At 33.5% G+C, this 22,700-nt stretch overlaps 1 protein-coding gene and 2 long non-coding RNA genes across 3 annotated transcripts; all 3 read left to right on the top strand.

Annotated features, from left to right (window-relative positions):
- Window positions 1–828: 828 nt before the first annotated feature.
- Window positions 829–4,322, top strand: LOC138187949 (uncharacterized). The gene is made up of 3 exons (XR_011175293.1): window positions 829–934; window positions 3,673–3,885; window positions 4,193–4,322. It is a non-coding gene; the product is annotated as an uncharacterized LOC138187949 (long non-coding RNA).
- Window positions 4,323–12,821: 8,499 nt separating this feature from the next.
- Window positions 12,822–16,141, top strand: LOC138187955 (very long chain fatty acid elongase 6-like). Its single transcript, XM_069129261.1, has 3 exons — window positions 12,822–13,066; window positions 14,158–14,547; window positions 15,008–16,141. Exons 2-3 carry the CDS (start codon window positions 14,219–14,221, stop codon window positions 15,504–15,506), a joined length of 828 nt encoding a protein of 275 aa, XP_068985362.1. The 5' UTR covers window positions 12,822–13,066; window positions 14,158–14,218; the 3' UTR covers window positions 15,507–16,141.
- A 1,661-nt stretch (window positions 16,142–17,802) lies between these two features.
- On the top strand, window positions 17,803–18,185 carry LOC138187956 (uncharacterized). Its single transcript, XR_011175295.1, has 2 exons — window positions 17,803–17,855; window positions 17,886–18,185. It is a non-coding gene; the product is annotated as an uncharacterized LOC138187956 (long non-coding RNA).
- Window positions 18,186–22,700: the final 4,515 nt, after the last annotated feature.

A 22,700-nucleotide genomic window follows, 5' to 3' on the forward strand; every position in this document is an offset into this window, starting at 1 on the left:
CGAAAAATCTGTAGCAAACACCCTGTTTATATGAACTTGTAGTAGATATGAAGATTATACATATTTAAAATATCGTAAAAATAGTCATCTTTATGCTTCCTATCTATTAATCAATTTCATTTAATTAAATTAAATATGACACATATTAAATTGCTAATATGTAATTAGTGCAGGTAATTACATTTCAAATCCTTAAATTTTCTTCGTCCAAAATAGACATATTATCACACGTGTGTTTACTTTTCATGTGCATAGACGCATACTTATGTTTCAGTTTAACCTATTATGTATTTCTTTGTTTGGAATATAATATATACGTTCACTTTATTATTGAAAAAGTAAAAGGTTTTCAGGAATCTTATGACTCCTATTCGTACACAGTTGACTTACCTCACGCCCCGCCTCTTCCATTGAAATTGAGGGGGCAAGCTACGCAACAGTTGTATGTCGAAAATCGAACCGATGAGATGTTTTTAATGTCACTCCACGTCAGGTATCGATTCTTCCAGTACTTCGTACATTCTTTCACGCTTAACTTCATCTAATTAACGTATGTACGTTCATATTCAATAATTTTTAGCATTCTAATCTATTCTAATCTATTATCTGACCATCTCTCTTTCTTTGTCCGTATTTTTGGTCGTGACATTTGCCGGTAGTTCGTATAATGAGCTTTCAAAACGCAATTTAGTTTTGATCATTGTTTTATTTTATATAATTTATTCTTTTTATACATTTATTTTATATTTTTATTTTATTTTATTTTATACATTTATTTATTTTACTTTTGTGCATATTATTGGTCCATTGCGAGGAAAACTTGGATGCATTAGAGTGGATTAGAGAACGTTACGAAATTCGAAAGGGCGCTGTGATCGATGATGAATCCGATAACTTGTAATGATTTGGTAACATTTGATTTATTTTAATAAAGGTAAGTGTATTTATAAGTTTATCTCTTATGAATCATTGTTAACACTTATTCAAGTATTTAATCAATATCTGCATTTTTAACGAATAATTAACGTTACTAACACGTAATAAGACAAAGTATGCGATAAGAATACGAATATCAAACTACGCTAAGAAATTATTTCTTTTTATTTTGAGTATAAATTAGTTTTTTATTTCAAGTAAATTGAACAATTTTTTTTCGTTGTTTAATACTAATTTAATATGGATTTTCTATATTTTGTCATATTTTACGTTTTGCTGCCTTTTTCGTCAATTTTCTATAATAATGTCGTCATTTTACCTTTTTCAGGAATTTTTCTAATATTTAATAAAGAGCGCTGTCAGAGGCATATTTAAACACATTCTAAGCATCGCATCTTTTTCCTATTGCGCAGTTTTGTTTAACCGTTAAAAAAAACACACTATGCTTTATTAGTATGAAGCATATTTGAAACTGTAATGCTGGACATTCAGAGCATATTTTGTACAAATCAATTTTTTGAAATATTGGTAGATATTTGATAATATTAGAAAGTATTGTACAATGCATAATAATATTTTACATTATATATTCCACATTATTAACATGATATTCTTCTATCTGTGATAAATTAGTAATAATTAATCAACGATTCTATAAAAACAACGTTTTCTTCAACGAACACTTGATACTCGGTACGAAGATGGAGAAAACTCCTACCCTTCAAAAACTTTTCTTTTAGAAAATTTCTATGATCACGTGCAATGTGGTCGGTAGAGTCAGTGTTCGCTGTGTTTTATCGTTTTCAATATCTTTTTTCACGAACTCTCATTAAATTTAATTGCAATAATCATACACAAAATTAGAGTCAGTGTGTCCACCAATTGTGATATAAACGGACGCGACTTTTATTTTTGTTTTTTCTTATACATCTTTTTTTAAACATTTTAAATCACAAGTCTCGCAAGAGAATAAAGCCTATCCTGAAGTTTAAGAATATAAGTATTTTTGTATATTGCACTATAATTTAATTTATTATTTGTGTTTTAACTAAACTACTAGCAACTTCTTTTAAAATAAGATGTTAAAGATTTAATAATGAAATATACTTTGTACATGTTTTACCTTGTTCACAAATCATTAGGTTCTCAATTCCTACATCTTCAATCTGTATCTTAGAGTTATTAGCTGTTGATTTTCGTCTTACGAGAATTAAAGGTCATGGTCTGGACGTCGTACACGATTTTTTTTTTTTTGTAGATTATTTACAATCAATTCTCTTTGAGAATTATAAGTAAATTCTTTTGGCGTAGCACTGTAACTTGGATTATAATAGTTTATAGTATGTTTGATTCTAGTTGAATCTAATGCTTCAATCTAAAAGGTATTGCCTTTTTAGTCTACGGATCTGATCCGTCGTGTCAAGTAGTTGGGTAACTAATAGGTTTTGGTGGTTGTTAACTCTTATATTATATCTGTTTCTGAACTTGTATATTTCTTCTTTAACTGTGGGTATCTTAAGGTCGCGATGTATTGTTTCGTTGATAACATACCAAGGTGCATCTATTAAGGATCTTAGAGTTTTTGATTGGAATCGTTGGAGAATTTCTATGTTGGAATTACTCGCTGTTCCCTATAGTTGGATCCCATAGATCCAAACAGGTTTCAATATGGCTTTATATAGCATTATTTTACTCTGCATGTTTAAGTTGGAGCGTCTGCCAATGAGCCAGTAGAATTCTTTTACTTTTGTTTTCAGTTCTTTAGATTTATCTACGATGTGCCGTTTCCATGTCATTCTTCTTTCTAGAATCATCCCCAGATATCTGACTGTATGTTTGTTTGGAATTGGAATATTATTTATGGTCGCTTGTGGGAAGGATTGTTTTCACAGCGTGAAGATTATATGACAGGATTTATTTTCATTTATTTTGAAGCGCCATTTGCGGAACCACTTCTCCATAGAGTCGAGACCTCGCTGGAGAGTTGAGGAGGCAATTATCCGGTCTGAGTGGGATGCTAATAAAGCTATGCCATCAGCAAATGTCGCTGTGGTTATCTCTGTTAAGGTTGGTAAATCGGCAGTGTAGATGGTGAACAACAGAGGTCCGAGGACACTGCCTTGGGGTATGCCAGCTTCTATTGGGAATGTTGCGATTATAACGTTTAAGTTTAATCATGAACAGCCTATTGGTTAGATATGATTTTAAGATGGAGTAGTAGTGTGTGGTAGGATTTTCTTTAATTTGAACAAAAGTCCTTCATGCCACACTTTGTCGAACGCCTGCTGAATGTCTAGGAATACCGCAGAGCAATATTTTTTCTTTTCTAAATTTTGGCTGATTTTATGAGTTAGACGATGAATTTGCTCTATCGTAGAATGTTGCTTCCGAAAACCGAATTGATGATCTGGCATTGTTTTCAAATCCTCTAAGAGTGGAAGGAGTCGTTTCGTTGGCTTCTTCTCAAATAGTTTGGACAAAGTGGGTAGAAGACTAATTGGGCGATAAGAGCTAGTTTCGTGTATTGGTTTTCCAGGTTTAGGGATAAGTGTAATTAATGATATTTTCCAGGACTGAGGACAGTATTCAAGGCGAAGAATTGCATTAAAAACAGAGGTAATGAGAGCAATCCTTTTTATAGGAAGCTCCTTGATAGCTTTGTTAGTTATCTGATCATGTCCCGATGACATATAGTTTCCTGGGATATAGATGACTGATTAATTCTATAACTTCCAGAGATGAGGAAGGTTTAATAGGAGGAGACATCTGAAAGGGAGAGTGCAAGTATTCCGTTATTTCGGCGGCAATAGTGGAGGAATACGGTTTGAAGACATTAGTTAGGTGACTTGCAAATAAGTTGGCTTTTTGTATAGGGCTACGCGCCTTGCGGACAGCGAATTGGAGGGATTATTTGCGGAGGACGAGTGAGTTTCCTGGATGCCTTCCATAGTGAGTAGTTGGAGTCAGCTGTGGGAGACAGATTAGCAAGATATTTTTGAAAACAGTCATTTTTGTAATTTTTGAGGATTTTGGTTAGTTTTCTTGTTGCGTTATTTAGCTTACGCTTGTTTTCATGTGTTCTATGACTTTGCCATACTCTTCTAAGTCTGCGTTTTTCTGCGATTTTTATTATTATGTAATGAGGGCATTCATGTTTATTGACAAAACATTTAGTAGGGGTGGAAGAACGGATCGCGTTTATTATGCTGGTGTTTAAATATTTCGTGGCTGCTTCTATATCTTCATTTGTTTTTAGGGATATTGAGGCTGATGTCGAATGAGATGTTGATGAGAGCTGCCAGTTTGTGAGTTGGCTATGAATAAAGCCATTAGGTTGATTTTCGATAATTGTTGAGTTAATTGTTGCTATGACGGGTGAATGATCTGAAGAGAGTTCCACAGAAGAGTTGATTTGGATATATCTTGGCGAGATGTTTTTAGTTATAAAGAAGTCTAATAAGTCAGGTAGTTTGTTAGTGTCAGTGAGCCAGTAAGTGGGTTCGTTTGTACTGAGGTAATTATGTCTGTTGGCGTTAATGCATTTCAAAAGATTTTTACCTCTTACTGTGATAAGTCTGCTGCCCCATTGCGTATGCTTAGCGTTATAGTCTCCTCCAGTTATGAATCTATTACCCAGGTCTTCGAGGAATTTATCGAAGTCTTCTTTGGAAATAGAATGTTTAGGAGGGCAATATACTGCTGATGTGGTGATTGGACCATGTCAATCTTCTATTGCCACGTTTGTAGCTTGGAGGTAGTCCTTCTGGAATGATGGAAGCTCATAGTGTTTTATGCTGGTCTTGATGATAATTCCGGTGCCGCCGTGGGCCTTTCCACTGGGATGTTGGGTATGGTAAAAGTTATAACCATTTATTTTCAGGTAATTTTTATTGGTGAAGTGAGTTTAAGATATAAGCATTATATTAACTTTTTGTTGTTTTAGGAAGAGTTCTAGTTCGTATTTATGCTGAACTAGACCGTTAGCATTTCAAAGAGCTATGTGTATTGGTTTTATTTTACGTCAGAGCGTGTTAATTTGTCCACGATGATTGTAAGCAATTATAGCAAGTTATTAATTTGCTCTGTTTGTTTCTCGATTAATTTTTCAAGCCTATTGAAGTTATCCGTGTTTTGTGAATTGGGAACACTAGTTTGTGATTGATCACCATAGATTTTCAGTCTGCTTTGATTTCCTTGAACTACCTGTGCATAAGAGATTGAAGGAGTAGTGAATTTTTGTGGATTGAGTGCTTGGTTGGTTAGGTTCTTAACTCTGGGTTTGGGGTACTTATTTTTGTATATTTTGACGTACACTTCTCGTCAAAGAGATAGCCCAGGTGAGCTATCTTTAATTTCTCACGCTCCTAGACCTTAATATTATTGAAAATTGCTGGGCACTTCTTCACGGCGTATACGCGAATGGAAAGCAGTATCAACACGTACAAGAATTAAGAAATGCAATTGTACGTGAATGGGATACGTCAAGTCAAAATTATATCCAGAAACCACATAAATCGATACCAAATCATATAATAGAAGTAATAGAAAATAAAGGGGGATGCACCCATTATTAAATAAGTATATATGTTTGATAAGTAATTATTGTTAGTTACAATTTATGTTGATTATTATTTTCTTATTGTACATGTGCTATCATATCGTTCTTAAAATAAAACAATTTTTTTTTTGTTACACACTAAACCTCGTAATATTTTTAATTATTTTCAACGAACTGCATATTCTGAACTCATAATGTTTTGATATTATACGTTACAGACGAAAAACTCCTCGCGTCATTGAGAAATTAAAGATAGCTCACGTAGGGCATCTCTTTGACGAGGAGTGTAAACCAAAGGTCGTTCGTTGTCTGGCTGCCACATACGAAGGACAAAGGTGCCAAGAAGCAGTCATCAAGAGTAGGATTATTCCTCCGCTTTACGATACTCCCAGCTGATGGTATGACCGCCGGATACGATGGAGCAGATTTATCTAGTCAGATCCGTGTAAGCAGATTTACAGATACCAACAATCAGTTGTAGTGTACGGTTCTCCTCTGTCTTACGAAGATCAACGGTCATGGATTCGTAATGGATTCATCAAGTACGGCTCGTCTCTGTCTCACGAGGTTCAAAGATTGTGATCTGACCGTCAGGTACGACATAACAGTTGATATTGTATTATATCTAGAAGGGACAGCCCCTTGATAGTCACGCATCCAACAAATTCATATAGTCCACTTTGTCCTTCGCAATCTAATTGTGAGTTGCATGCATTTTTATTCCTCTGGTCACTCAATCATGTCGCAGAAAGTTACATGCATTTTTGTTCCTCTCGTTACACAGATGAAAGGTCCGAATCGACACGGGTAACTGACTGTAATATATAAAATTTTCGACGAGCATAGTGACCATGGTTATTCATTATGACAGCAAGTAGTACCTTTTTTATGTCTTGCTTTATTTATGTTTTATTTACTAGTTCAAGATAGGTTTTCCTACTTGTTTTTAAATCTTGTTTTTAAATGCTGATAATGTATTAATAACTAATATATATATATATATAATTATAATATTGACATAATATTACAATATAAGAATTGATATGAATAAATTAATATTAATAATTAGTATATGTATCTATGATTAAAAATTACAAAATAAATTCATTATACGTAATGTATAATCTTTTGTAGTGAAGAAGTCTGATACCCTCAAACTCCGTTACTATGAAAATTGATATATAATTTTATCATTCGTTTTGTCATAATATGGTGAAACTTTATCACTCGAGTCCCATATCCAGTACAATTTTAGTAAAATTTGAAACGTGAAATGTCAAAGTATCGAAGTCTAACTTTGTCCGTTCAATGTATCAAATTTCACGTGTAAGATTACACTTCGGAATAGACAGATATCAGAATCAAAACAAGGTTTGATGGTTCTTTGTGTTTCTAAAGGTGTGTTTTGGTATTTGGGAATCGCCTAAAGATATTTCTATTAATATTTCACTTGCTAGAATTCACTATTATTCATTGAAGTAAATATTATTTGCATTGAATCTTAATCTGTTTGGTAATAAATATATTCTTTATTAATTTCTTTCATCCAAGTTTAGCAGTTTAATAATGTAGTCACTTAATAAAGTAAAGTAGAGTATAAAGTAAATTTATTAAAATTTGAAATGAAATAAGAGTAGAGAATCAAAGAAAATATTATTTAGCCTGTTAGATGCAAAGTACAATAGATAGATACATTAATCCTACCTTATTCACCTTACCATTCTTACCTTATTCACGTGCTCAGGTGCTACTTGGATAGCAATAGGCATGATGACTAATTTATAAGCTTAAACAGTTCCTCAACGACTGAATTGCAACTGTTCGGTTAGGGTTGCAAACCTTGAACAATATTAACGCTCAAGATACAAGGAGAGCAACGATTTCTAGTATGCTTATGATTTGTATGTTTATTTATTTAGTATTTGGTATGAAAGTTTAGTTTAAACGTAAGCGAGAGTCTTTAAACGTAAGCGTGAGCGTGTTGAACCTTCAGTCCTTTCTCGAAGCGCCTGGTGCTTATATCTTAGGTGTCGGTTTAAGGAGTGGGTTTTTTGTTAACGTTACCTGTTTAGGTGAGAATCTGTGTCTGTCCAATCCTGTGACTATCAAACTGTCGTGGGCATCTCGCAAGTAGTGCGCCTTGTTCGTATCTGATCGAGGGTACGTAGCGTAACGTCCCGTTAGGGACATTATCCGATGATCTGTTGTCGAATTCTCGTTAGGTATGGAAGTTTATGCTACGCCGTTTGCTACTGAGCGAATCCGCGAAGCGTTTAAGAAAACTAAGTTATCGACGTGGTCCGAGTTGTAGACTTTATAATGTACAATGTGGCAAATTTCACCTTCTCAAAAACAGCAGTTGTGCTATCCGTATCGTAAACTAAATATAATCTTATATCCCCAACATAGAGGATAATATATTTTAGGGACCTTTGTCGTCTTCATTTTCTGTCGTGTAAAGTTTAGTTTAGAATAGATTAATTTTTCATTAATCTTACGATGAATAGTCATATGCTTCCCGGATATACATCAGCGCATTATATAGCCACATAACATGGCCGTTATTTTACGTATAATTTTATGACTATATCGTTAATTTTATAGCACCGCAGTTTGCAGTATCATGATATTTTAAAGCTTTTTGTTAATATACAAGGTGTTCAGTGAAATGGTGGTGGTCTACGTTATCCCCTTTAATCGAAATTTCGAAGGGTTTTAGCCGCCCTCGTGAGAAAGTTGCTAATGGAACATACCAGACGTGAGGAAAACCAACTTTCCGTGTTAACCCGTGGTAATCAATAAACGTTAAATATTCAGCCACTAAATATCATAGCGATTGTTTTGGATATTTTATCATTAGACTGAGGATTTTTGTGCCAATTCATATTTTTATGAACCTAATTAAACAAATGGAAAGTAGAAATTTGACGGTAAACATTAGGCAGCTTGTTTTAAACGTGGCAAAATAGCACGGCAACGGTGCTATCCGGTATCCATTGAGACAAAGTCTAGAAGTATTTAAAATAATTTATCACCCAATGAATATTACAATAAGCATTGTGCTTTGAATATCTTTTATACGTTCGCATATTATCTGCATAATTTCTACTTTCGCATTTCAGGATAATCTACAAACATAGAAACTTTTGCAGTCTACACATATAGATGATACTGCGTTATCGGTCAATGAATTTTTGTCAACGAAAGATGATCGGAGATACGAACTAATTCTCTTATCGAGTAGGTTTCTTTCCTTTATTTTTCTTGTCGGTTTATTTTCCTGTGGCGTCGTCTTATCGTATAAAATTAAATAACACTTCCGACGATTGAAACACATACTTCGATCATTCTAACGTTTCGATATCGAGCAGACACATTTTGAATCAGATGATTCTGCATGGTCGATCGATCTCCAATTATGGTACTGCGATTCATACTGATTAATATGAATCGTGGCTTTCGTCGATATCTAATGTTATAACCATATAATACATATTATATATATTGTTCGTATATATCAGATTCGTTTCAAATTTTGCCAATATAATAATAATAATTATTATTATTATTATATTATTATTATTATTATTATATTATTATTATTATTATATATACAATATATATATATATATTGAACCAGAACTTGTGACAAGTACGGATTCAATACAATAAAAAAGAAGAAAAAGTTTATATAAACGCATGACATAACCTTGTTTTCGTGTTACAGCTTATTCTGTGATATTACACATTACATAAGTAAAAAATTTCGTAAGAAACGGATGGGTCATGCTGTTTTCAACCTTAATGTCAGCTCGCTTATCAGATCTGAATCCATTCAATTACAGGTTACAGAGATATTTAATGTTTATTGTTCACAAAACGTCAGTTGATGGCGTTAGAACGTTTTGTCAACGCAACGATCAAAGTAACTAACAAATCAGTGTAAGCTGTTCGAACAATTTCACGATCTATAATACCATACACTCGCGTTTCTGTCGAAGCTAAACCTGTTTCTTTAAAGATAAATGAAACAGCAAAACTATGCTTATTTACATCTTTGTTACATTCTCTGCGTCACTTTATGCAAAGATTGCAAATTATGTACTAGAAACGTTGCATGCGAATAGCTAATTACTGACTATATATCCAAGTTGCAATGCATATTAAGATCAGTTAAGAGATGTATACATATATTGACCCACACATTGAAAAGTTCAAGATCACTGTTAATTTATTCTAATTTTTCGCCAAGTGTACGTTTGCAATAAACATAATCCACAACATATACACAAATGCAAAGAACTACAGTCTTGTAACTTTTGTATACATTTTGGAAGTGAACGCAAATTTCATTATTAGGATCACCAGTGTTTCGTTACGGTGTAACGAATTTTCAACAAGTTTCGTCTGACGCATACAATATATGCTTATAAATTTCTCGCGATAAGCGTATCTATACGTAACAGATATGAATCTCATACGCGATTGTAAGAGTTTAAAAAAGAAATATGAAAAAAGTAAGAATATTTAAATGTCAGAATTTTTCTAATTAAACATGGTTCTTTTTTCTACGACGACATAAGGCGGCGGTTCTCCTCGTATTAAGTTTCCATTCCCGTGCAGATATCGTTTAGCTCCAGTAAGAAAGGTCAACTCGACGATTTTTACAATTCCTACCAAGTTCTATTTATTTCTATAATCGCAGCGAAGCGATTAACGTTAATAATATCGGACAAAGTTATTAACATTCGTATCCGAACGTACAATGTATATATATATTTTGTTTTTCAGTTTCGTTTCAAACATAATTACGATAGCTGTGATTCATTACATAGTTAATGGGATTTCAAAATGATTTGTAGGAAGGAAGGAAATATAGATGCACAATTTTTTTTGTTTTATATTATTTTACTGAACTATGTTATGTAGATGCCGCGAATCGTGCTTTAGAATCGAACTTCTGTATTATGGGAAGTTTAGCGTTATTCACAGATTTAAATGACCTCGAGCTTTCCGCTCGGTATTTATTTTGAAAATAATTTCAATCTATTACAATCAGCAGCAGCATTTCCATTAAGCATTATGGCGATTCGATCTTTCGATACCTTAAACCCTTTCTCTTCTTCAGGAATGGAGCTTCTCCTAGACATTCTTTTTCAAAACAAACCTTTCGCAAGCTCTCATGAGCATTAAAAACACTTTTATCACAATTTTGTGCCAGTCGCACAGGTCCATTAAATCCACTAAGCTATCCATTACTCGTAACGAGAGTTTGTATTCTTTTTTCATCTGCAGATTCGCCCTTTAATTTATCAAAAATTAACTTCGCCCGATAGCATATTGTTCTCCGATCAAGTGGACATTTTTTAATCCGTAATTGGTCGCCACGTCATAACTTTAGCAAAGTTCCCGTTTCAGCAGCGAGCGGACCTCATAAATCAACCGAATGACCTTCCTTTATCACTATTACAAAACGTCTAACAAGTCGTTGGAACTTTGACTCCATTTTCGAAAAGTTTTATGATTTCTAATTAAGCCTGTAAGTTTATAACGTTTCTTTTCTCGTAAATAGAATTCTGTGATGAAGGAGGTGATTAACGTCTCGATGACATCATTAATGATATTTTTAATTAATTTTACTTCATACCATTTGACTATAAATATGCTGCCATTTATGCTAGTTTTATAGCATACGTAACTACAATCTTATAACGTAAGTTGTATTATTTAACAACGTTATAAAAATTGTAACGTTGCGAAAATTATATACAAATAAAATTGCAATTATAATATAATATTTAATATTTAGTTACTTATTATTATTGTTATATAATATAATTATAATGAAATACTATTATATATTATTATATTATAATACAATATTATTATATAGTATTATATATGTCGGGTTATGGTTGTAATTTTGGGCGCGTAACAACTCTTCACGTGAATTAACCATTGTTTTACACAACCGAGATTATATTTACACGTATACACAAGTCTACTACAAAGATTAACAAATAATAAGTCTAGTGAATAATAAGCTTAACAAATAATAAAGTTAGTGGATAATAAGTTGAACGAATAATAAGTCTAACAAATAATAAGTCTAATGAATAATAAGTTTAACGAATAGTAAGTTCAATGAATAGTATGATTTACGAACAATAAGTTTAATGAACGCTATTAACAATATTTTTTGAGTTCAAACGAATTCACGGCCAACGGGATAACTCTTTACTAAGCGTAGACTGATCTTAAGCACAGAAATACGATGGTTGAAAACTCGACGTGTCACTCTCCAAAGCAGTCGCGAGAATGACAGCCTCGTCGAGATTTTTCTCGCTGTACGATTGCATTTGTTTTTCTATACCCGTTTGGAAGCATCGAGAAGGTTTCAAACGCCGTTGCTAGACAGACTCGTTGGAAGCATCGAGAAAGTTCCAAACGCCGTTGTTAAGCAGTTTCTGCCTGGAGTTTGATTAGTAATACAATGTATGACCCATTGTATCACACGTGGCTAGGCCCGCTCCCGAGGCCGCATGCCGCCACAACCACATATCTCGGAAAACTCATACAACCACTCCAGACCTCCGTTAGGCAAAACGTACATCCCGTGACCGTGGCTACGTTCGGCGACCAATTGTCACCTCGAACCCAATCTCGCTATCACAAATCTCGAACAATTACAGCTATGATAAAATCCAGGCTAGAGTACTAGAGGATGTTCCCAAAATTTCCAAGGAACGGCTTCGGCTTTCCTTTCATCTCCGACATATAATAGTATTAGATAATATAATTTTATTAATTATTATATATCATATAATATAATTATAATATAATATTATTAATATATAATATAATAACACAATAACCGTAATATTGCAAATTACATTAATTGCTATACTAATAATATAATAAAATAGGTTATAAATTTCTAATTACAGATTATAAGTATCACTGAAATTGTTTTTCTTTTTTTTTAATCTATTGATATAGGCATATATTTCTTTCAATAGTTCAACGTTTCTTCAATGATATGGCTCTTTTATTTATAATAATTCTCCAAATATTTCAAGAAATGTATTCGATTCTAATTCTAAGAGCTGGCTTCACCGTCGATGTCATTGATTGTATCATGAAAAATCGGCATGGAAAAATCAAAAAATCAAATATTGTTTATTTCCCTGGTCAACGTTATCTTGTTAAGTGTATCTTAAGTGTATTCGTAACTTTCGTAATTTTCAGGAAGTACTACATTGTAGATATATGCAAAAAATCTGGCGAATGACTGGAATGTACTGTAATCACACCATCTGTTTCATATGTATTCATTAATTTGATCCCAGGAGTGGGATAGTACACACTGTAGGTCGACTAGAAATTTATCACATAATTATTGGTAGTCATAATTAGTTGGTTATGCGCGCTCGCAGATATAAAACTTGGCGTGGAACGCTTGGATTATTTTCATCGAATTTAGGAACTATCTGTACGAAAACTCAACACCAAAGTGAATTATTGCCTGGAAAAAGAAGAACCGTGTTTAATGATATAATCGTGTAATTAACTGTAAGTACTGACACCCGAACGTCTTCTCAAAAAATTTAATCTAAATTCTAAAATTAGAACACAGTATCTTCTGTAACAAAGTAAACATTTCTTTTTTTTTATTATTTAATTTGTACTTCACAATTTGTCTAGGTAAACATGAAATGAAAAAGTTTTCATCAAGATTTGTAGAATTATTGATAAAATTATGGACAGATTTATTGTTTCTGAACAATTTAAAACTTATTTGTAATATTAGAGGTATCTTCAACTTTTAAACAATCCTGCGAATTTATCGATTACTTGTATTTTTTATTTTTTTCTTAGTGTCGACGCGTTATTTCGTTTCTTAACTTTATATTTTAAGCATCTTCTTTCAAACGTCGAATAAAAATAAAATAAGGATGAAACTGCAGGAAAGTTACCCCCTCTCCGATTTCGATGATTTTAATATACTTTTTTAAATTATTATTTAATTTGTACTTTACAATTTGTCCTGAACATTCGGTAAATTTTTCAAGCTGATTTTAATATATGTTACAAAAATTTTGAGCGACCTTTTCTACAAATATAACTGGCATAGATGATATTATATAATGTTAATTTATATTATGTAATATATAATAGCAGTATTATATGAATCTATTATATAAGATATATAATATTTAATAATATAGTATTATATGTAATATTATAACTGATAATACCTTTAATATGAATAATTAATATTATAATGATGAGGAATTTCCTACCGTGATAGTCTACGTGTGTTTGGCTCTTAATATTTGGCAGAAGCCCAAAATTTAATTATATTATTTACGTTCCTTAGCTTTCCAAAATTTTGTTTCTTTAATACTAATAATTTTTCGACATAGATACCTCATTAACTTTTTATAAGGAATTAGTCTGTTCTAATCTTTGATTTTGATGAATGGAACCTCTGATTATTCAGAACAAAAATCTCAACATACTATTTGTTACATTTAGAAAAATCCAAAGTTATCCCTGAGAAATTAATTGGCTATACTGTTTTGTCTTAATAAATTTGTTCTGCTAAGTCTGCAATTCTTCGAATTTAGGAAAAAATCTTAACCGTTTGTTTTTCTTTTCAGACAACTGACAGTATCCTCTCTTAATTTTGTTAAGGTGAACGAGTGTAAAAAATATTACAAAATGGACGAAGTGAATTATTTCATGAATGTCACTGGTCCCGAGCACTGGATAATCTTTGACTTTGAAACAACTGACTTTATCTGGAACGTTCTGATATGGATGAGGAATTATTGGTGGAAGTGCTTTTACTATACTGCTATTTATTTAGTCGTCATTTTCACAGGGAAGCTTTATATGGCAAATAGACCAAAGTTTGATCTGAGGAGTACACTCGCATTATGGAGCGGATTGCTTGCGATATTCTCCATTATAGGAACTATAAGAACAATGCCAGAATTGGTTCATATATTATACAATCACGGATTTTACTATAGTATTTGTTCGAACAGGTAATTTCTATCTTAAAGTATTGAAATATTTTTGAACGAGTTGTACATTGAAAGTCAATCGTTAATTAAACTGTTGTTACTCGCTCGTTGCACTCTCGAATCATCAAATGTCTCTGTTAAAAGCGTTTTTTGATATCTTAAAAGCGAGCGATAGTTCGTACCAAGCATTCTAACGACGTCGTTGCCTTTTAAGCTTGTATTGGTCTTCAGGTCGACCGAATGACGTCGTTAATTGGAAATTGCATTCATTGTAAAAACGTCGATTTTTGCCTGCACTTTTGATCTCATTTCCGCGCAACGAACGAGTAACCATATTTCTAATTTCGTATTTGAAACGACACGCGCATTAATAAAGCGTTAGTCAAATAAGATTTCTTACGTTCGTTTATTCATTCGTGAAATAATTTTCTGAAAATATTTTATGTTTATTATTCTAATGTTTCGCGTTATATGCTTTTAGTTACTATACTCATGATAATGTGTGTGCTTTCTGGTCAAGCTTGTTCGCCTTATCAAAGATCGTAGAACTTGGTGATACTGTGTTCATTGTGTTACGAAAGCAGCCATTAATATTTCTACATTGGTACCATCATATAACGGTTATCTATTTCACATGGTACTCTTATGCGCTACTCATGGGAACATCCAGATGGTATATCGTGATGAATTACTTTGTCCATTCCTGGATGTACTCTTACTATGCTCTTAAAGCAATGGGAATCAAACCACCAAGATTCATCGCCATGATGATTACTACGATGCAGCTAGTGCAAATGGTTGTAGGTTTCTTTGTAACTGGCGCGGCTTACTATTATATAACGAATGGCGAGAAAGAATGCCACGCTACGACTTTCAACGCCGTTTGCGGTTTGCTCATGTACTTCAGTTACTTCATTCTATTCGCTATGTACTTTTACAAGACTTATCTGTCTGGTAATAGGAGGACGAAAGTCGAATAGGAATACCATATCAATAGCACAAACGATTTTGCAGAAATGCTATTTAAAATCGTGTTACTTATACTGCGTACAATATTTACGTTTGTATTTATAGTAGTTTTATTGTATTTTCGACCAATCGCTGGGAGACGCAATCGCGAAGAAACACGTCAACGGGAGTCGTAAATTTCCGTTACGATTATAATAATCGACGCCGCGAATAGATCGATCCCTTGATTTCCGTTGAGATAATAGGGGTGGTTGAGAGGATATAACACTGCGATTAACAGGGTTGTAAACAATATATTTTTAACACTTAAGTTACACCGTTGCTTGTGATATACGTCGTAGAAAATGATTTGGCGTAGAGAGATGCGATACACTGGCACAATATTCGTTGGTAATCGAGCAAGGCTTAAAGTTTTTTGTTATAGTTGACGTAGCAATAAGGGAGACTGACCCGGTACTGACATGTTGACTATTCTAACGTTGAAGAATAAGTAAAGTACAGTGACGATGCTGTATCAGAGGAAAGCTAATGATGGGTGTGTCTAGCGCACGGGACCATCGGATTTGTTGATGACACTTTTAGTTAGGAAAGTGAAGGCAGTAGACATTGCTTCTGATTGGATAAAAGAAGGTTGGTGGACTAGGAAGGGTCTAGGGTAAGATCTTTCTGATTGAAACGAGACCAAACACGATATAATTTGAGTTACATTTACTTATTGATATGTATTTAATTATCGTTTATCAAGTAAGCAAATATGCTCAAAATTATATCGTGTTTGGTCTCGTATTAATCAGAAAGATGTAACAAACATATCGATAAAAGTTTCATTGATCATAAATTAAAAATAGAAAATATTAATTTTTGAGATCCGAGCTTGTTGCGAGCTTTAAATATTTGTTGACCGCTTTGACTCTCGATTTTTCTTCGTTTCTTACTCGTGTTTACGTTCTTTTCTACGTTCGGTATGTCTAAGATCTGAGTTTTAAGGAATAGGATCGTTTCTGCATCTCCATAATTGCAACACTTAGGTCTCGATTTTCGTGCAATTATCAAACGTTTGCATATGTAGAAGTTACAAGATATTTATTGAAAACATACAGTTCGCAAAAACCACGAAGGTATTTGACAGTCAATTATTCACCATATTAATAAGCTATAATATTCAGTCCATCCTTAGCACTAACTATATGTTTAAGGCTATTATTTATACTGTATATTTACTTCTATATGTATATGTTACGGGTGAAATCCGCAAGACACGCGGATACGATTTTGTCGGTAGAGTGCAGAATTAAATGTCGGCCATTTAACAGTACAACGCCTCGGGCATCAACATATTCACAATTATAGCTCATGTAACAGCTTAGTACCGGCACAACAACGTTGACTTATCCATGCGTCGGTAACATACGAGATCACATTTCCAACTATTGCCCATTTTACAAAAGTATCGAAATTTACTATTAAAGAAACGGCTATAATAGAATTGTTACTTGATGAGAAAGAAAACAGTAGAAAAAGAGGAGAAAATACTGAGTATATAGGAGTCTGGGATTAAGAAAGAGCGAAGGTGAATTTCATACACTACATATATATGTAAATATGTCAACGACCCAATTTCAGATATTATTTAAAAAAATCGAAAATGTTATACAAAAATGAAATACAAATTTTAGACAAGCAATAACGTCCATAGAGAAACTGGCAATATATTTAATTCTCGCTTGTCTATAATTTCACATCTTAATACGTCCCTCGGTGACTATTTGTCATAAGAAATGAATGAAATGAGAAGATAAATAATGTTACAAATTCTTTTATCGAATATAAGAAAATAAATATTTAGGCTATTGAGATTTCGCATTCTTCACAAAGAATAAATTTATGTGATGGGCATACAGCTCTTTCGTTCTTGTCACAGTCTGCACTATGCACATTTGCATTCTGTTTTTTCTTTTTCAAAAATATGACAATGACTCTTTTTCGTAGAAATCGTATGTCTCTAATGACCATTATAAGACGCCGCTTGGATTGATATTCCTTGTACATATATTGTGTATAATTTACAGAGCATTAGAATCGCGAGCGACATTTGTGCGTGATGCTATGTATGGTTACACCAAAGAATGTACAATTTTAAGTAGAAAAAGATATGATTGAAGGTATGAGAGAAAGGTGACTATGCTATTGAGGATAAGTGGGCGCAGTTCTATGTAAATAATGTGAATTTGTCTATGTTGGTCTGAAATACGATCGAATATATAGGCTGGACATTCTAGGGCGGGTAAGGATTGGGGTAAGGGTTATGTTAGGGTTAGGGTTAGGGTTAGGGTTAGATGTAGGTTTAGGTTTAGGTTTAGGTTTAGGGTTAGGTTTAGCGTTAGATTTAGGTTTAGGTTTCAACAAGACTCTTGACAAAACAATCCTGGGAATTGTGCTTTACAAGTCGCTTTTACAAACAGACACTAGAGGACGCTGCGATCGAGAAGTTAACGCCATCCTTCGGGGAAAGTGTTAAACATAAAAAGAATAAACTAAATTGAGATTATTCAATGTAAAGTAAACTGAATACAATTACAATGTAAAGTGGCTAAAATAAACTATTCCTCATAGTTTTTCACCAATTATTTAAAGTATTTGGTAGAGAAAAATGTTGTTTAAATAAATATCAATTATGAGCCATTATTAAATATGTATTATTACTTCCAACAAAAAAGTTGAACAAAAATATAACTTCCAAATCAAATGAGTACCCATATATTTAATAATTTATATTTGTCGCGTATATCGGGAAGTAAACTTTAGCTTTTTTTTAATGCATTAAATTACTGTGTTACTATTAACACTCTATAATGTGTAAATAGTATCTTGTCCAAAGTATTATTCATAATTGAAACATTTCAATGTTATTAAATTTTGTATTGAATTATAGAGCCTACAAAGGTTTTTAATAGTAAAAAAAACTATGTATATTATATGACATTTGATAGATATTAATTAGATGCAAAGTAATAGCAATATAATCGTAGTAATAATAAATTTAAGACAGAAGTCGGTGACTATTACCATTATCGTGGTACGGCTTCTCCTTCCATCCTTCTTGCCAGTTGGTCCGCCGTGGGTCGAGTACGAGGAGATATTCGACAACCGTGAGATGGAGTTTCGACGTCGACTGCTAATTGTGATGAAGTTCGGTTAAATAGAAAGCTCCATGTAATTTTAACAGGAACAGAAAAGGATTGTAAGGTGTGTTCTTACCGAAACAAAGCAAGAGAGAGACACGAAACAACTTATAATTGCCATACTTGTCCCGCCAAGCCAAGGATGCATCTTGGCATATGTTTTATAAATTATCGCAAAAAAATACATAAAAATATTAAAAAATGATGTGTTCAAAGATGTAAATATATATAGATTATTAAAATATAATGTTCTTTTAAGTTAATTTTTGTATAAAATCATTTTATATTACCTACAAGACACTCGTCACATACGCGCAAAATCACCTCGAGTTGCTGCTACGTCCGACCGAAAAGGCCGTCGAGTGCAAAAGGTTAAATCTTATCTTCTCGACCCAAGCACGTTACTGCGGATAAATTGATTAACATAGTCCGGTCTCTAGGACCCCCCTGCCATAGAATTTATTATATAGATATATTATATTAAATTATGTTATATTAGATATTAGAATAAATTTTGTATGAAATTTGTATAAACATTGTTTATATGTGCTTTTATTTATTAATTATTAATAAAAACAAAGAATTAGAGGAAACATTAGTAATATCTGCTCGAAAATTCCGTGAGGCGATTTTTGACATCGCTGTTATGGATTTTAATGAGCAGGTAGGTATAATGTTTAAAGTAGATACGCCCGCTGGAGAATATGGGACAAGGGAGAAGACTCGACCGATCAGACGGCCCCAAACGACCTAGGAACCCCCGAGAAGGACGCGTGGAACCAGTGGCGATCCCAGCTGATCAACGAGAGAGACGAACATCGAGGCGCGGAGGCGGTCCTCCCAAACTGGGAGACATAGAGAAGCAGCCGCGGCCCCCGCTCACCTACAGGATGACCAAGGTGTTCACTGGACACGGCGAGTTCGGTGAGTACCTGAGGAAAATCGGACGGGAAAAGACGGACATCTGTCACCACTGCGGGGAGGGCACGGATACAGCGCAGCACACGCAGGAGCTCTGCCCGGAGTGGGAGATGCCCCGTTCTACCCTGGGCACGTCGTAGGAGAAAGACTGACCCCCTCGGCGATAGTAGAAGCGATGTTCAGAGGGCCACAGGAATACGAGGCCGTCCGCCTCTTCTGCAAGCGAGTTATGCTCGCGAAGGAGCGAGCAGAAAAGGAGATGCGTTATATGGTATAACGTTATAACGTATTACGATATATAGTATAACGTTATATGGAATAACGTTATAACGTAATACGTTATGTGGTATAATGTTATAACGTATTACTTTATAACGTATTACGTTATATAGTATAACGTTACATGGTACATCGTTATAACGTATTACTTTATAAAGTATTACGTTATATAGTATAAAGTTATATGGCATATCGTTATAACGTATTACGATGTGTAGTATAACGCTATATGGTATAACGTTATAACGTAATACGTTATATGGTATAACGTTACAACATAATACGTTATATGGTATAATGTTATAACGTATTACGTTATATGGTATAACCTTATATGGTATAACGTTATAACGTATTACGTTATATAGTATAACGTTATAACGTATTATGTTATATAGTATAACGTAATATGGTATGACGTTATAACGTATTACGTCATATAGTATAACGTTATAACGTAACAAGTTATATGGTATAACGTTATAACGTATTACGTTATATAGTATAACGTTATATGGTATAACGTTATAACGTATTACTTTATAACGTATTACGTTATATAGTATAACGTTATATGGTATAACGTTATAACGTATTACTTTATAACGTATTACGTTATATAGTATAACGTTATATGGTATATCGTTATAACGTATTACGATATGTAGTATAACGTTTTATGGTATAACGTTATGTAGTATAACGTTTTATGGTATAACGTTATAACGTAATACGTTATATGGTATAACGTTATAACCTAATACGTTATATGGTATAACGTTATAACGTAATACATTATATGGTACAACGTTAAAACGTATTAAGTTATAACGTAATGCGTTATATGGTATAATATTATAACGTATTACGTTATATCATATAACGTTATATGGTATAACGTTATAACGTATTACGTTATATAGTACAACGTTATAAGGTATGTCGGAGAGGAAAGAACACCGGAGCCTCTGGAATGCTGGATAATCCCGCAACATTGTAACCTAGAGCCTACTATAGCTGTAATTAAACAATTGTAGTTATTCAACCTAATTGTAATTGTCCGAGATTTGTGATAGTGAGCTTGGGGTCGAGGCGACAGTCGGTCGCCAACGTGCCCGCGGTCAAGGGATGAACGTTTTGCCTAACAAAGGTATGAAGTAATTCTATAGCTCTCCTTAAAAGAAATATCTCCGACGACACACGACAGTAAACATTCCAACGGTCTCTGTCCCGTGGCCACACGCAGTTCCTATTCTTCGAGAAAGATGATTGCCAGATGTCGATGTCTCTCCACAGTACGTGATCAGCTAGCCCGAGGGCCGTTATAAACACTAATATCTAGTTACCTAAAGTCCTTCGAACAGATAAACAGTCTTTGTCTCAACTACGGGAAGATAGGGGAGATCTATTTCTTTCAACGAACGGCGTCTCCCACTAGCAACTTTCCCTCGAGGGCGGCTAGCATCTTTTCTAACCACCGATATGGAAATTGACCAATTAGCAGCAACGCCAATTTCCCTTACTCCCTGAACGAAGGCTATCCTCGACGAATCCGATGATCTCGTGCCCTTAGACACACCCCGATATAGTTTTCCTCTGTGGCATCATCGGGACGGGAAAGGCATTCTTTCACGGGATCTCATCGACTAAAGGAGTAACGTCTTTACGAATTATTATTGTTCAGACTTAGACCTCGCGAGCACGTTCGTTCATCATCCCGTTGACCGCGGATTCGTTATCGAACCCGAGACCATTGTTACTAGTATCGCGGGTGACTAATCACCATAGTCGATTGTTAAACTTGTATCATCCGTGCCTGTGCTAATAAACTGTGTCTTTATTATATCGCAACGATGGCTAATTTCAATGAAGACTCACCAAACACCCACAATCCTAACCGCAACGCCACTCCGACATATAGTATAACGTTATATGGTATATCGTTATAACGTATTACGATATGTAGTATAACGTTTTATGTTATAACGTTATGTAGTATAACGTTCTATGGTCTAATGTTATAACGTAATACGTTATATGGTATAACGTTATAACGTATTATGTTATATAGTACAACGTTATATGGTATAACGTTATAACGTAATACGTTACACGGTATAGCGTTATATGGTATAACGTTATATGGTATAACGCTATAACGTATTACGTTATATAGTATAACGTTATATGGCATAACTTTATATGGTATAACGTTATAACGTATTACGTTATATAGTATTACGTTATAACGTGTTACGTTATATAGTACAACGTTATATGGTAAAACGTTAAAGCGTAATACGTTATGTAATATAACGTTATATGGTATAACGTCATAATGTAACACGTTGTATAGTATAACGTTATATGGTATAACGTTAAAGCGTATTACGTTATGTAATATAACGTTATATGGTATAACGTTATAACGTAATACGTTATATGGTATGACGTTATAACGTATTACGTTATATAGTATAACGTTATAACGTATTACGTTATGTAATATGACGCTATAAGGTATAACGTTAAAGCGTATTACGTTATGTAATATAACGTTATATGGTATAACGTTATAATGTAATACGTTATATGGCATAACGTTATAACGTATTACTTCATGTAGTATAACGTTATATGGTATAACGTTATAACGTATTACGTTATATACTATAACGTAATATGGTCTAACGTTATAACGTATTACGTTATATAGTACAACGTTATATGGTATAACGTTAAAGCGTATTACGTTATGTAATATAACGTTATATGGTATAACGTTATAATGTAATACGTTGTATAGTATAACGTTATATGGTA

This window comes from Bombus flavifrons, chromosome 16 (genome assembly GCF_040668555.2).
Source record: "Bombus flavifrons isolate JBK064 chromosome 16, iyBomFlav1_principal, whole genome shotgun sequence".
In the NCBI taxonomy this organism is placed as follows: Eukaryota; Metazoa; Arthropoda; class Insecta; order Hymenoptera; family Apidae; genus Bombus; species Bombus flavifrons.